General features: G+C 39.6%; 1 protein-coding gene across 1 annotated transcript in view; it reads left to right on the top strand.

The window, feature by feature from the left end:
- syne2 (spectrin repeat containing nuclear envelope protein 2) overlaps window positions 1-17,245 on the top strand; it is a 325,700-nt gene that overhangs the window by 174,832 nt on the left and 133,623 nt on the right. The window contains exons 47-54 of the mRNA XM_062967506.1: window positions 889-1,214; window positions 2,570-2,714; window positions 3,575-3,793; window positions 9,164-9,432; window positions 10,748-10,916; window positions 12,823-12,978; window positions 15,596-15,736; window positions 16,201-16,383. Of these exons, the coding sequence (XP_062823576.1) occupies window positions 889-1,214; window positions 2,570-2,714; window positions 3,575-3,793; window positions 9,164-9,432; window positions 10,748-10,916; window positions 12,823-12,978; window positions 15,596-15,736; window positions 16,201-16,383 (1,608 nt within the window). The remainder of the gene's footprint in view (window positions 1-888; window positions 1,215-2,569; window positions 2,715-3,574; window positions 3,794-9,163; window positions 9,433-10,747; window positions 10,917-12,822; window positions 12,979-15,595; window positions 15,737-16,200; window positions 16,384-17,245) is intronic.

The following is a 17,245-nucleotide window of genomic DNA, read 5'->3' as shown; positions in this document are numbered from 1 at the left end:
AGATGCTGGATATGTATCTTCTAGCCCAGGCATGGACAAACTTCAGTCCTCCAGGAGTTTTGGACTTCAACTCCCACAATTCCTAACAGCCTACCGGCTGTTAGGAATTATGGGAGTTGAAGTCCAAAACACCCGGAAGGCCCAAGTTTGCCCATGCCTGTTCTAGTTCCTTTTCCCAAAAGACAGAAGTGTGCATTTGGCAGCAAAAAGGTTATGCTTCTGTATAATTTCAGATTTTGGGTTTCTGGGTAAGGGAGACTCAAATTATACTAGCAAAAGTTATTGATATTTATTTACAGTATTTATATTCCGCCCTTCTCACCCTGAAGGGGACTCAGGGCGGATTACAATGAACACATATATGGCAAACATTCAATGCCAACAGACAAACAACATATATAGACAGACGCAGAGGCGTTTTAACATTTTTTCCAGCTTCACAATTCCAGCCACAGGGGGAGCTGTTGCTTCACTGTCCAGTAGTGGCTGTACTTCCTCATTCCATTCCTCATGTTTTGCTGGCAGTTTTATGATGTTGTAAATTAGTTAAATTAGCCTCCCGCATAAAGTGTACCTAAATTTCCCTAATTGGCAGATGCAACTGTCTTTCGGGGCTGCATAGGTCAACAGCAAGCCGGGCTAGGCTATTTAATGGTCGGGGGCTTAACCCGACCCGAGCTTCAAACTCATGACCTCTCTGTCAGTAGTGATTTATTGCAGCTGGTTACTAGCCAGCTGCGCCACAGCCCGGCAGGATTTTAAGTAGGGCTGCATTGGTAAATATCAGTGTCCAGGACAGAAAAAGATTTGGTAGAAAAAGTTGACTTTTTTGTCCTGTACTGACTTGTTGTGTGCCTTTTCTTTCAACTGTTGTTCTTCCGTATGCAGGATGCCATAGATGAAGCCTTTGGGACTGTGAGGTGTTACAGTGAAGCTGTGCAAAAAGCTGCTGGTCTCTTTCGTCAGTGTGAAGACCTTCTTTCTAGTCCTGCGCTCAGCTTGGATGAACTGGAAGAGGAATCTCTCCTCCCCATTCTCCAGACACAAGAGCAGTTTGAGGCTGCAAAGACTGAAGTGGAAGCTTTGACTTCTGTGTTGGAAAAGCAAGTTAAACAAAGAGCCAATCTGCATCTGCAAAAAACACTCGGGGAACTTGTTGCTGGGAACTTAATAGTAGCAGAAAAGGCTCAAAAAAGAAGATCTGATTTGATGAGGTAGGTCAACATTTTTTGACAATTCATGAATATCAGAACTTTATCAGTACTTAGTTGGACATTTGGATTGCTTAGCACAGTTTTGTTTATAGATTTCCAGCAGGAGCCTCTCCAAACTCTACCTGGGGATGTGGGCAATTGGGCCTTATCGCTGAAATATATGAGTTATTGTGACCTGCCTTCAGGTAGTTTCTGACTTAGGAAGATTTAAGGAGAAGTTGTAATGGGGTTTTCTTGGCAGGATTTGTTCAGAGTGCATTTCCCCCCCGCCGAAAGCTGAGCAACTATGTGTTTCCATTGTTGAACATTGCCTTGAATCATGATCTCACAATATCCAAACCAATATATCACCCTGACTTGAAAAAGTGACTGGCCCAAGGTCAATGAATGATGGATCAGCCATGCCCCAATGTAATGTAACTAGTAAAGTACACTGTAAATGTTCTTATTGCACATTGATTAATAGTGACTTGATAGATTTCATAGGTGTTTCTTGGACAAGAAAGGTTTGGAGATGGTTTGCCATTACTTTCCTCCTAAATATAGGCAACAGCAATCTCCCATCTAAGTACTGACCCGGATTAGCTTCCAAGATCAGTCAATATCAGTTTCCTTTAGGGTATTTTAGTCTAACAATATGTTTTATCACTGAGCTGTGCTCCTTCTCAATTTAATTATCTGTTATTAGCAAAGGTATGTATGAGGTTGTTGATGAAAGGATCATGACGGTCTCTCACTCATAGAGTCATATTGATAGCAAATAAAGACAACATGAAGCCGAGGTAAACCCGGGGCCCTTTCACACTACAGTTGCCTCTCTATATTAGTTATTTTAACTTTTGCAGACTTGATTAATATGTACTCTCTGGAAATCTCTGGGTTCTCCAGGTATAACCATAGCATCATGATGGAGAACTTGGAGATTTATAGCAGACACCTATCTAGGTCCTGCAGTTCAATTCTAGTTTAATGTAAGCTGGTTTGAGTCTCCTTCAGGAGAGCTAAAGCGGTGTATAAAGGTTATTGTTTTGTTGTTGTTGTTGTTGTTGTTGTTCTTCTTCTTCTTCTTCTTCTTCTTCTTCTTCTTATTATTATTATTATTATTATTATGTGATTAACTACTAGCAGAAGCAGAGTCATGCTGGAAGATCTGAACTATGTCCTAGAGATCTCTAAAGAGGTGTTTTCTCAGGAAATAAACTTAGATTTTTTTTAATTCACAGTTTTTCCACTTTTGCAGGGATTTTTCACACACATTAAGTTTATACTAGTGTTTAAAAATCTGTGTATGGGTCAACCATATGAACAAAATTGATATGTTTCTAACTATTTTCTTTATACTATTGCATCTATAGATGTTTGGAAAAATACCAACACTTCAAAAAATCCAAAGATTCGATCTGTGCTGATCTTAATGATGTGATAAAGGTTCTTCAGAAAGCTATGGGCCACATTCCAGTGTCTTATAAAGAAGCTTTAGAACTGTCAGAACAGAGCAAGGTAAGGATAATAATAACAGTAATGCTTAACTTTGTTTAGAGTGAGTGAACATTGAGGTATGATTGGCATTTTTAAATGAGAGTTTCCCGGATTACAATCTAGTGGTGGTGGTAGTGGTAGTGGTTGTTGTTGTTGTTGTTGTTGTTGTTATCCTTATTATTTATACCCCACTTTTTCACTCTAAAAAGAGGCTCAAGGTGGCTTACAGTATAACCAATGTAATACAATTAAAACCTAAAAATATAGATGATTGAATATATTTCAAATTGTTTGTCATTATTGTTATTATTTATTTTGATGTTATTGCAAGCTGCCCTGAGAACAGGATAGAAAGATTTTATTAAATAATTATAATAAACTTTAAGTAGTCATACTCTGCTCAAATTGGCTGTCAGAATTACTAGTGGTTATTAATGATTGCAGGTTTCTATTCTACTTTTAGCGGTTTTTTAAAGTATTTGTAACATTTTTGTTATATTATTTTGTTTATTAACATTGTAGAGTGAAAACATTTTGACACAACTCAAACTGCTATGGCGCAATGCTATGGAATGCTGGGATTTGTAGTTTGGCGAGCCAGCTGTACTCTTTGGCAGAGAAGGCTAAAGGACAGAGAAGGCTAATTCTATAGCATTGAGATATGGCAGCTAATGTGGTGTCAAATTGTTTTAATTCTACAGTATAGATGCACCTCATGTCATCTTGAAGGTGACATGATGATCTCTGAAAGAAAGGGAAAAAAGGCTACAGGCTTATGTTTACATATCTGAACTCAACAGGACTTTCTCTTAAGTAGTAATGCCATATAGTTGCCATATAAATTGTGAGAACTTATTGTTTATGTACCTTTTTCCTTAAAGATGCAGGTTTCCCGACTTGTTTCAACCGAAGAGGATCTCATGAAGCTGAGGCAAGATTCAGGACACCTGAGTTTGATGTGCAAAGAAAGCGATGGCTTGCTGATGTGCACCGTTGCGTCAACACTGTGGCTAAAGTGGCTTTATCTACTTAATGCTGCAAAAGAATGGGAGGGCACATGTGAAGAACAGAGCCAAGAATGGAAATCCATCAGTGAAGAAGTGAGTCTTTTGGATTCACCCCCTACCTCTCAAATAGCCAACCATTTCAAGGTTGGATTGCTGTGAGTTTTCCATGGCTATATGGCCATGTTCCAGAAGCATTCTCTCCTGACGCTTCACCCACATCTATGGCAGGCATCCTCAGAGATTGTGAGGTCAGTTGCAGGCAAGTGTGAATGTTGCAACTGATCACCTTGATTAGCATTGAATGGCCTTGTAACTTCAAAGCTTGGCTGCTTACTGCCTGGGAAACTCCTTTTCTGGGAAATGATTAGCTGGCCCTGATTGTTTCTTGTCTCGAATTCCCCTGTTTGTTTACTGTCCTGAAGTCCAACAGACTTCACAACCTCTGAAGATACCTGCTATAGAAGTCGGTGAAACGTCAGGAGAGAATGCTTCTGGAACATGGCCACGCAGCCTGGAAAACTCACAGCAGTCCAATGGTTCCGGCCATGATTTCGACAACACATTTCAAGGTTGTTGGCTGACATACTATTTTAAGTCAAATTAATATAATATTTGGCTAGGACTTTAGCTAAATCCCAGAGTATACTCATGGCATGCATGCAATCCTGTCTTTAGTCCTCAAAATCTGGATCTAGAACTGGGGGATCAGAAAGACTTCTAGATGATGGAGTGAGCTGGTTTTACTGCTTCTGAAGCTAGAAACAAATCACGTGTAACCCTTTTATTGATCAGCCAATTGGCCTTAGCCAAACAGACAATATAAACACAACATACAGTATACATCAGGTCCAAGTAAAATTATAAATATACAATATAGAAACAAATCAGTTAATTCATATTGCTAAAAACAGAACACAAGGAAGAATTTCCATACTGTAAGAGTTGCCTCTGCAAGATTTAACTACTTTGAAGGACAATGGGCTCTTCTTCTTTGGAGGTCTTTAAACAGAAGTTAGATGGGCATCTCCCAGTAGTTAAAGATTTCTACATAACAGCAGATTGGTTAGTTGGCTCTTGCTGGCCCGTTCCAACTCTTATTCCAATTCTGTGGAAGCCATCACCCACCATTATGTTAGTAGGAGTAACATATTAATTGTGACCCTTTGTCTATACTTTATGTACTTTCCTTGATATGCTCAGCAATGCCTCAAAGCATTTTCAGCTCTCTTGTTGAAGCAGATAGAGAACTTACATATATGCCGGAACTTCACAACACATCACAAAAAAATTATAATTCTTAGGCAGTGCTTCATAATCAATTTTTGGGCCACTGTAGGAACCAAATCCTGGAATAAATACTTATTTAGACTGCTTTATCATGCCTCTTCTATTCAGGGATGGAGTTGCAGTATGTATAACCTATCTATATATATAAAAGGGTAATGAAATTTCGGCCTAGGACAAAACAACAAAACTACACATCCCAGAAACACTAAACTTGGCAGCACAACCCCTCATCCATGCCTCTACGTTCATACAACAAAAAGAAAACAAAAATAAAATCCTAATTAGAGGGAGAGAAAGAATTGTTTTTACCCAATTGCTGCCAGTTAGAAGGCTAAGCTCCACCCACTTGGTCTCCTAGCAACCCACTCAGCCCAGGGGACAGGCAGAGTTAGGCCTCACTTAGGCCTCTTCCACACTGCCTATAAAATACAGATTATCTGATTTTAATTGGATTATATGGCAGTGTAGACTCAAGGCCCTTCCATACAGCTATATAACCCATTTATAATGGACTTAATGTAAGGTAAAACCTTTACCCTTTACCTTAACTACCACCAATTCCTCAATACTTTATTTCCCATACCACCATACTTCGCCACAGCAACGCGTGGCCGGGCACAGCTAGTATATCTATATATATAAAATGATAAAGTTGTTTGCGCAGTGACTATAACAACAAAACTAAACATCCCAGAAATACGAAATTTGGCAACACAATGCAAAAGGCTTGCCTCCAGGTTACAACAACACAACCACACCACAAAACCACAATCCGGACCCACAAAACTCACAACAACGCATCATGCGATAACAACACAACTAAACACCCCAGAAATACAAAACTTGGCAACACAATGCAAATGCCTTGCCTCCCAGTTGTAACAACACAACCACACCAGAAAACCACACAGGACCCACAAAACTCACAACAACGCATTGTGACTATAACAACACTACTAAACGCCCCAGAAATACAAAACTTGGCAACACAACGCAAAAGCCTTCCCTCCAGGTTGTAACAACACAACCACACCACAAAACCACAATCCGGACCCATAAAACTCACAACAACGCATCGTGACTATAACAACACAACTAAACACCACAGAAATACGAAACTTGGCACACAACTAAACACCCCAGAAATATAAAACTTGACAACACAACGCAAAAGCCTTGCCTCCCGGTTGTAACAACACAACCACACCACAAAACCACAATCTGGACCCACAAAATTCACAACAACGCATCGTGACTATAACACAACTAAACGCCCCAGAAATACAAAATTTGACAACACAACGCAAAAGCCTTGCCTCCCAGTTGTAAGAACACAACCACAACACAAAACCACAATCCGGACCCACAAAACTCACAACAACGCATCATGACTATAACAAGACAACTAAATGCCCCAGAAATATGAAACTTGGCAACAACATAAAAGCATTCTCTCCCGATTGTAACAACACAACCACACCACAAAACCACAATCCGGACCCACAAAACTCACAACAGTGCATCGTGACTATAACAACACAACTAAACGCCCCAGAAATACAAAACTTGACAACACAACACAAAAGCCTTTTCTCCCGGTTGTAACAACACAACTACACCACAAAACCACAATCCGGACCCACAAAACTCACAACAACGCATTGTGACTATAACAAATACAAAATTTGACAACACAACTCATCCACCTCCCCAATCACTACATTCACACTTGGCCTCCAAAAAAACAATTACAATAATAACAATGACAACAACAACAGCAACGAGAATCAACACCATCACAGGCAAGAAACAGCCAGGCACTGAGGCTGAGAGGCCAGTCAGTGCTACACTGGGCCTCCAAAAAACAATACAGTAGCATCTAACTTATCCAACCTTCATGACCACAACAACAACAATATTAATAAACACCTACACAGGCAAAACAAAAAAAGGACTATTGTACCACAATAAAAATATAAACCACACTCAGCAGAAACAGACATTGCAACTAACAACAAACCAAAGAGAACAGGGATCTCAACCAATTATCAATCAACACAAAAATTGAAGAAGGTAACAGACTTCAAATACTACTACTAATGTGAGTATAAAGAAGGGTGGAGGTCACAGCATAAATACAACCTAATGTAGACTGACCAACACCACCAGACTAAGCCACAGCAACGCGTGGCCGGGCACAGCTAGTATATATATAAAAGGGTAATAAAATTTCAGCCTAGGACAAAACAACAAAACTACACATCCCAGAAACACTAAACTTGGCAGCACAACCCCTCACCCATGCCTCTACGTTCATACAACAAAAAGCTCCAGCTACTCCAGAAAACAGCCAGGCTTTGAGACTGCAAGGCTATTCACTGCTATTCCAACTGGCCAACAAAGGATTCATACAAGCCACAGCAACGCGTGGCCGGGCAAAGCTAGTAACCTATAATTTCTCTGTCCATTCGGAGTGTGGAAAGTTGTTACAGTTATATTTCCAAGACCCACATTGTCATTATTTAAAAGGAACAGGTTATTATATTTACTTGAATCTAACACACACCTTTTTTTTGGCTAAATCACCTTCCCAAAATTAGGGTGCACATTAGATTCGCATAATATGGTCATCTTCGTGCTGAGCCAAAGCAATAGGAGATCTGGAGTTCCTATTTGAAGGATGTCATCTGTAATTTAATTGTCATGTCTCAGTGGGATTTGTAGTTAGTTGAGGCATCCACACTCTTTGATAGAGAAGACTCAATGCCTTGTAAAACTACAGGCCCCATAACTCCATAGCATTGAGCCAAGGCAGTTAAAGTAGATTCTTTCTACACCATAGAGTTTTCTTTTCTATTGCTAGGAGCTTTGGTGCTTCAACACTTTTGTTTTTAAAGAAAGAATTCTAAGCAGGCAGCAACTGTAATGGCCATAATACAAAAAGTGCAGTTTTTGCTGCTGCACATTATATTGTTAGCAAATGTTGGTTTCAGGGTTTTGAAAACTGAGATGTGCATTAGATTCGATGACACATTACACTCGAGTAAATATGGATAAAGTCAGTTTTAAGTAAAATGTTAGAAAACTGCAAGTTAAATTTATATCCAAATTTCATCAAATGTATAATTTCACCATTTGGAGAGTCAGCATTGTATAGTGATTTGAGTTTTGGATTAGGAGGCCACAGAACTGGGATATAAATTCCTTTTCATGGGATGACCTTTCAGCCTCATAGGAAGGCAATGGCAAAACCCTCTGAACAAATCTTTTCCCCAATAAGCCCATGATAGCTTCATCCTAGGGTTACCATACATTTGAAATAGCTTGAAGGCAAACAATAACAACAAATGCCATCATTACTGTTCATTGTTAAGTCTATTTTAAAATTCCTGAATAGGTCAGTTTACAAACTTTGTAGGCTGCTGTATCTTGGTGCCCCGCAAGTTGATATTAGTAGGTGTGAAATCTGCTAGATTTAATGGTACTGTACCAAATTTCTAATAAGTCCAGAAAAAATATTGTTCTGCAAAGGTTTTTCTATAAAAGCCAGCTGTGGACTAGCTGAAAGAGTGGAGACAGCTATATTTTTTGCTGCTGCTATAATATAAAGCCTTCTATTCTCTGGTAACCCACTATATATATGTACACTAGCTGTGCCCGGCCACACGTTGCTGTGGCGAAGTATGGTGGTATGGGAAATAAAGTATTGAGGTATTGGTGGTAGTTAAGGTAATAGGTAAAGGTTTTCCCCTGATGGAGCTTAGCCTTCTAACTGGCAGCAATTGGATAAAAACAATTATTCCTCTCCCTCTAATTAGGACTTTATTTTTCTTTTCTTTTTGTTGTATGAACGTAGAGGCATGGATGAGGGATTGTGCTGCCAAGTTTAGTGTTTCTGGGATGTGTAGTTTTGTTGTTTTGTCCTAGGCCGAAATTTCATTACCCTTTTATATATATAGATAAACTGATTTGCATAGGGAATAAATAATAATAATCTTAAGCCATTATATTTTTCTGTTACATCAAATGATTTATCTAAAGCAATCTTAAGCATGTTTCTCAGAATGAAATCTGAGATAGTGCAGATTTGATGGTGCTTTGTTCTAGGAAAATGTGTTCATAAGATCATGGCCTTAATAGCTCAATTGGTTCACTCTCCTGCTGTGGCTTCTTTAGATGGAACGAGAAACAATCATTCTAGACAATCTACAGGACGAACTGCCTGAAAACCCAAAAGAAAAGGAAAGTGCCACTAAAGAAGAGCTGGATGAATTCCTGGATTGTGCAAACTATTACAAGGAAAGCTTGGATGCTGAGAAGTTGTTGCTGCGCCTGATCCTTCAGCGCTTAAGGAGCATCCTGGGTGTCCCCGAAAGCCCTCCTGGGAAGAAAGAAGACATTCCTGTTGTGCATGAAATTCAGGCCATGCAAGAGCGGATCAAAGAGTAAGTATAAATCAAGGGTGAGCAACTTTGAGGGCCTGGGGATTGCTTTGCCCTGCTCTGGACTACATCTTGCATGTCTTTGTTGAAATATTCTGTCTTTGGTAGAAGATAAAATCCATGTTCAATAAAAAGCTCAGTATCCCAAGATAAAATCAATATTTTTTTTCAAAAATGAGAAACCTATATAAAATGGACTGGCATGAAATGTTTGATGTTTTAGATTGATAAAACATCAGGGCCGGGCTGTGGCGCAGCTGGCTAGTAACCAGCTGCAATAAATCACAACTGACCGAGAGATCATGAGTTCAAAGCCCGGGTCGGGTTAAGCCCCCGACCATTAAATAGCCCGGCTTGCTGTTGACCTATGCGCCCCGAAAGACAGTTGCATCTATCAAGTAGGGAAATTTAGGTACGCTTTATGCGGGAGGCTAATTTAACTAATTTACAACATCATAAAACTGACAGCAAATGAGGAAAAGAATGAGGAAGTACAGCCACTAGTGGACAATGAAGCAACAGCTCCCCCTGTGGCCAGAATCGTGAAGCTGGAAAAAATGTTTGTGTCTGTCTATATATGTTGTTTGTTTGTTGGCATTGAATGTTTGCCATATATGTGTTCATTGTAATCTGCCCTGAGTCCCCTTCGGGGTGAGAAGGGCGGAATATAAATACTGCAAATAAATAATAAATAAATAAAACCTAGAGAGTGGTAGCATGGCACTTACTCTCCCCTAAATGTATTGAACTCCAGATGTCTTGGACTACATCTTTCATCATCCTGCGATGAATGACCATCTAATACGTTTGGAAAGTGCAGACATTGGAGTATGCTAGGATGTATCTACACTGTAGAATTAATGCAGTTTGATACCACTTTAACTGCCATGGCTCAGTACTGTGGGATCCTGGGAATTGTAATTTGGTGAGGCACAAACACTCTATGGCAGAGGAGCCTAAAGACCCTATAAAACTACAGTTGTCATGATTCCATAACACTGGGCCTTATTAAATTGGTGCCAAACTGGATTAATTCCACAGTGTTGATGCACCCTAAGAATGAGCCTATTTAGCTATCAACATTGAATAGGATCTGGTGCCTGGTGCATGTCTGCATGCCCATCTGCATTTTCATTCAGCTCTGGAAATGGACATTTTTGGTCCCTCAATCTCTGCAAGGATTCCATTGTATTGAGTTGTAGTAATTAAAGTGGTGCCAAACTGTATTCATTCTACACTGTATATGTACCTTTTGAGTTCAGATGCTGTTTTCCACAGATGCCTTCATTTAATAAAATTCCAAATGTAATATTTACAGGATCCGTGAAAAGGTTCAAAAGCAAAAGGATGCTGTGCAGTTGGAAAAAGAAGACCGGGCCAAAGTTAATGAGGAAATACATGCCGTGAAGAGTTCATTAGAGAATACACTCTCTTTGCTCCACAGCGTAGATGGAGAAACCCTTAATGAAAAGGCAGCAAAAATTGAGGTTTGTAAAATATCTGCTGTCAGGTTCTTTTATGATAGCCGCTTAGTTGGGCAATTCTTTTTCTGGGATATACTCCTTACCACTATCATTTTATTTTAATTTGGAATGGAAATAAGACTTTGAATGGGTGGTTCTTAAATGGCAGTCCATCAATGTACTTAACATTCTCTTTCTTTCTTTCTCTTTTTAATTTGCTAAACTTGTAAAAATAAGCTTTATGTCTGCACAACTATTAATAGAGTTGCAATTCTCAACCAATTGTGCCATGACTAAACTCTACTCCCAAACATACTTGTGGCACTTGTGGTCTCTTCCAACTCTTCCAAGTCTATGATTCTAATTGCCTTTTAACTGAATTGTTGAATTGAATATTTTAACTGGTTTAACTCTATTTTATTGTTTAGTATTTGTATGTTTTAATTTTTTTCATTTTTAAAAATAGTTACCTTTTTAAGGTCCCATTCTTAGGGGGAAATGAAAAACAAATATATTCTACTTTCCCAGTCTAGACTCAGGCTCTTCCACACAACCATATAACCCAAGATATTGAGGCAGAAAATCCCACAATATCGGCTTTGAAGTGGGTTATCATAGTCCACACTGCCATATATTCCAGTTCAAAGCAGATAATGTGAGATTTTATTCAGCTCTATTCACTTCTATACTGCCAGATAATCAAGGTTATCAAAGCAGGACACCCACGTTATCTGTTTTGAACTGGATTATCTTAGTCTACACTGCTATATAATCCGGTTCAAAGCAGATAATCTGGATTTTATACAGCCGTGTAGAACGGGTCTCAATTGCATTACTGAAACATGGAGTGAATAGCTACTGGTAGTTCCTGATGATCCATTCTGGACTTTGATGATCTGTCCATTGTACTGAAATTGTTTGGGAATGGTTTTTAGCACCCTGTAATTACCTCCTTTAAAGTTGAGTTGGAAGAGACCACATGGGTCATCTAGTCCAACTTCATTCTGCCGTGCAGGAACACACAATCAAAGCATTCCTGACAGATGGCCATCTAGCCTTTGCTGAAAAACCTCCAAAGAAAGAGACTCCACCATTCTATCAGGCGGTAGCATATTCCACTGCCAAACAGCTCTTTCTCTGAGGAAGATTTGTTAATGTTTAGGTGGAATCTTTTTTCCTGCAATTTGAATCCATTGCTGGAACCTCCAGCTGTTATTTCATAGCACTGTTACAATAATACTTTTTTCCTGGTTTGTCAACCTCTCTCTTCCTCTCTCATTTTCTTTTGTGCAATATTTTGGCTTGGACATCAAAATCCAACATATCAGTACTAAAATGCCTCAAAATTAGGATACTCTATATGATGGCAAATAAAAGGAATTTGTTAACGGGAGGTCCAAGAAAATTTGGCATGGGGCTTATTTTCTTTGGAGGATGTAGATCAGATTAAATTTCTAGGCCACAAATAGTTGTCGACTGTCAAGTTCCTTTTATTTCATGAAAGTGATACTCTCCGCACAGAATGGGACCCGGCTGTTTTGCACTGGTCTTTTCATTAGGATGACACAAAAGTGAATATTCCATTTATTTTGCTTTTAGTTGTGCTTTATTGTTACTAGAAACTAATTTCTGGCAATTGTTTTGGCTGGTTCTTCATTTGCCTTCCCTCTGGAGCTTAATGACAGAGGTGTTTTTATGTGTTCAATATATTATTTCATTTGTCAACAAGACCTGGGAGGACAATGAAATGGTATCAGGTTTTAATGTATTCTTGGTGAATTGAAAAGCATTGTGACTAAACAAAAGTGAGCATCTCTCAGGTTTACCCTGCCTGACTGCGTAGTCAAAATACAGCTTGGTTATAGTTACTTCCCCCGAAAGACGGTGAGAACCATCTAGGCAACTGCTGTTAATTCCTTCTATCTCTTAGGAGATTCAGAGAGTCATCGGTCCTCAGAAGCAAACTCTTGAGCGGATCATGGAGAAATTACGGATCAAGTATGCTGACATGTATACGATAGTTCCTGTGGAGATTGAAACGCACTTGGAAGATTGCAAAGAAACACTGAAAGACCTGGAAGAAAAGGTAAAAAGCCACTTTAATTTGTTTTGACGTAATCTGGGTCTCTTGCAGTCACTGTCTGTTTGTTCTTTGCAAAGTTGTTGGTGGCTTGTTCAGAGCTTTGAGTAGTCACTAATCCAGACATTTTATTTTACAGTATTTATTTTACAGTATTTATATTCTGCCCTTCTCACCCCGAAGGGGACTCAGGGCGGATCACATTATACACATATAGGGCAAACATTCAATGCCCATATACACATAGAACCTAGACAGAGACAGACAGACGCAGAGGCAATGTAACCTTCTCCTGAGGGGATGTTCGATTCTAGCCACAGGGGGGAGCAGCTGCTTCATCATCCACTCTGACAGCACTTCCTCATTCCAACGTTGTAAATTAGTTAAATTTGCCTCCCCACATTTTATAAGTGATACCTTATCTTCTACTTGATAGATGCAACTATCTTTTGGGTTGCTAGGTCAGCAACGAGCACGGGCTATTTTTTATTTTTAATTGACTAGTGCTCACCCTGCCACGGGCTGGCCTCGAACTCATGACCTCATGGTCAGAGTGATTTATTGCAGCAGCTGCTCACCAGCCTGCGCCACAGCCCGGACATTGACTTGAACTATGTATGAAAAACTTCAACAGCACATCAGCTTGGGATGGACCAAGTATGGTGTAGTACAGGCATGGGCAAACTTTGGCCCTCCTGGTGTTTTGGATTTCAACTCCCACAATTCCTAACAGCCTACTGGTTGTTAGGAATTATGTGAGTTGAAGTCCAAAACACCTGGAGGGCCAAAATTGGCCCACCCCTGATGTAATAGTTTGAGTACTGGGACTTCAACTCCATTCAACCATAGAAATCCTATGGGTAACCTTGAACAAGTCACACTCAGTTCCAGAGGAAAGCAATACCTAACTCCCTCTGAACATCTCTTGCCAAGAAAACCCATGATAGGATTACCTTAAGGTTACCGTAAGTTGGAAGTGACTGGAAGGCACCTAACAACAACAGCAGCAGCTTTGGATATTTCTAAGTATTTAGCAACCCATGCACTAGATTGCCATGCAGATTCCAGAAACCCATCTTGGCTTTCAATTGAAAGCTAGGGGACAGGCTGTGGCGCAGGCTGGTGAGCAGCTGTTGCAATAAATCACTCTGACCATGAGGTCATGAGTTCGAGGCCAGCCCGTGGCGGGGTGAGCACCCGTCAATTAAAAACAAAATATAGCCCCTGCTCGTTGCTGACCTAGCGACCCGAAAGATAGTTGCATCTATCGAGTAGGAAATAAGGTGGCCAGAATCGAACATCCCCTCAGGAGAAGGTTAAATTGCCTCTGCGTCTGTCTGTCTCTGTCTCGGTTTGATGTGTTGATGGGCATTGAATATTTGCCCTATATGTATATATAATGTGACCCGCCCTGAGTTCCCTTCGGTGTGAGAAGGGCAGAATATAAATACTGTAAATAAATAAATAAATAAATAAATACAATGAATTCTTCTGCAGTCTCTAAATTGCATTATGTAGAACATTGTCACACTTTCTGTTTGAAAATGGTAGATGGTTTCCTTGAAAGCAAACAAGCCAAATTTCTCTGGGTTCTTTCACACTTCACAATTATAGCACTATGATTCTATATTAACAGCTCTGGATCCACATAGACTACTGGGATATATGACTTAGAACAGTGTTTCCCAAACTTTTCCAGGTGTTTATGCATTTCTACTCCAAGAACCTTTAATTGTTCGCCAAGGCAGCTGAGCCTCCTGGGAGTCAAAGTCCAAAACACTTGGAGAACTATAGTTTGGGAATCACTGGTTTAAGAGCGAGATTTAAAATTTTCATCCAGAGAACTTCACCATATTCCAACATAGATTAAAACAGGAACTGTGTTTTGCTGAATAGATTAAAGTGAAACCACAAAAAATGTATCAATAAAAAGTTTTGGAACCATTACATAGAAAATCCTATTTTTTAAATTTTAAAAAGTCTATAAACATTTGAACCAGAGTTTTCCAAACATGTTGTGTTGGTGACACATTTTTAGTCATGCATCATTTTGCAACACAGTAATTCAGTTTTACCCCAAACTGGAGATTAAATCAACCCTTTATACCTATACTTATAATGTAAAGACAAAATGTATAGGGACACAACATATCTCATGAAAACCTTTCATTTATATTTTTGAAAATATGATTTCTAAGATAACACAAATGCCTGAATTGTGGGATTCATTGGCTGAAGATATAATTAGGACCACAATCATGAATTACTTTGAAAGGAGATTGGGACAAATTTAGGAAGGATACAGCCATCAATGGCATTTTATTATCATGGCAGCCTGACCTTCAGACTTTTGTCCACTGAATAGTAGTTTCTTAGAAACGACAACCAGAGTTTGGAAAAGTTTCAGTTTTGAACTACAACTCTGAGAATCAAAATAGAATTCGGCAATAAATGAATGACATTAAGGTGAAAGGGAAGCACTCTCAGGTATTTTGATGAAAAAGATTAATGAACATTTTCAGAATTAAAAGAAGGAACCTTGGATCATAATTCTGAAGAGCAGTTTCTGTTGCTTTCTCTCCCATTGCACTGCTTTTCAGTATTTCTTTTTAAATCATGGCAGGTCAGCGATGAACTCCTGAAGAACTCCCCTCGCTATATTACAGATAAAAAAATTGAAGACATTAACAAAGGCCTTCAAGCTGTTGAAAACATGTTACAACAGAAGAGCGAGGGCATTGAGAAAGCCAAAGAGATCCAGAAGGTAACTTCTCCCCTTCCATTTTCTCCTCCTTTTAGCTGAAGTCTCCCACGGGTTGCTTTTTGGGTTTTTTTTGCGGTTTTAAATTAAACATATCATTAAATCCCATATATTTTCAGTGATGCTTTCGGAGAGAATGATGCTAGAACATGGCCATACAACCTGAAAAACTCACAGCAAACCAGTGAAGTTTTAGTTTCCTCCCAGTTTTGAATCTGGATCTCTCCCACACCCTTTGGTTACTTCTATAATTAATTTACTGATCCCAGTTTTTAAGTTCTAACTGAGCTTAATGGGTTTGTCATTATCAGGACTATGCCATCTGCACATTACATTTGTTATTTACGGTACTCTTTTTTTTACATTTGTGTCATTGTTAAACTGCTGTTGGGAGCATCTGTAAACAGATTACACAATGGAAGAAAGTTTCTTTTGTCTGCTAATGGGCTTTATCTATTCTCCTGCAGAGAATCTGGGATCTGCTCGATCTTTGGCATTACAAAATGAATGAGCTGGATGCAGAAGTTCAGGACATAATCGAGCAAGATCCCTGCCAGGCTCAGGATCTGATGGATCGCTTGATGATTCCTCTGCAGCAATATCAGCGAGTCTCACAGCTGGCTGAACGTAGAACTACAAACTTAAACAGGGTAAGAAATGCACGGAGAGTGCATTCCTTGGAGAACATTTGCATGTCGGTATAAATCATGGCTTGTGCTAACCATTGGTTCTTTTCTGTTATCCACAAATTTTGCATTCCATGACATTGAGACATGTCAGTTAATGTGATGTTAACTGCAATAAGTTTATAGCAGAGGTATCAAATCCATTTTTCATTGAGGGTCAAATCAGTCTCATGGTTGACTTCAAAGGGACATTGAATCTGTGAATGGACAATCCATGGATATAGAGGGCCAGCTATATACATTTTTACATAAAATCGTAGAATCGTAGAGTTGGAAGAGACCTCACGGGCCATCCAATCCAACCCCATTCTGCCAAGAAGCAGGAAAATCACATTCAAAGCACCCCCGACAGATGGCCATCCAGCCTCTGATTAAAAGCCTCCAAAGAGAGATCCTCCACCACATTCTGGGGCAGAGAGTTCCACTGCTGAACAGCTCTCACAGTGAGGAAGTTCTTCCTAATGTTTGTTTATTTATTTATTTACAGTATTTATATTCCGCCCTTCTCACCCCGAAGGGGACTCAGGGCGGATCACATTACACATATAAGGCAAACATTCAATGCCTTAACATAGAACAAAGACAAGACAAATGGAGGCTCTGAGCTGGCCTCGAACTCATGACCTCTTGGTCAGAGTGATTTGTTGCAGCTGGCTGCAGCTGGTTGCTCAACAGCCTGCGCCACAGCCCAGCTGTGGAATCTCCTTTCCTGTAATTTGAAGCCATTGTTTTATGTCCTAGTCTCCAGGGCAGCAGAAAACAAGCTTTCTCTCTCCTCCCTGTGACTTCCCCTCACATATGTATACATGGCTATCATGTCTCCTCT

Source organism: Anolis carolinensis, chromosome 1 (assembly GCF_035594765.1).
Source record: "Anolis carolinensis isolate JA03-04 chromosome 1, rAnoCar3.1.pri, whole genome shotgun sequence".
NCBI lineage: Eukaryota > Metazoa > Chordata > Lepidosauria > Squamata > Dactyloidae > Anolis > Anolis carolinensis.
This window is presented reverse-complemented; position numbering and strand designations above follow the sequence as displayed.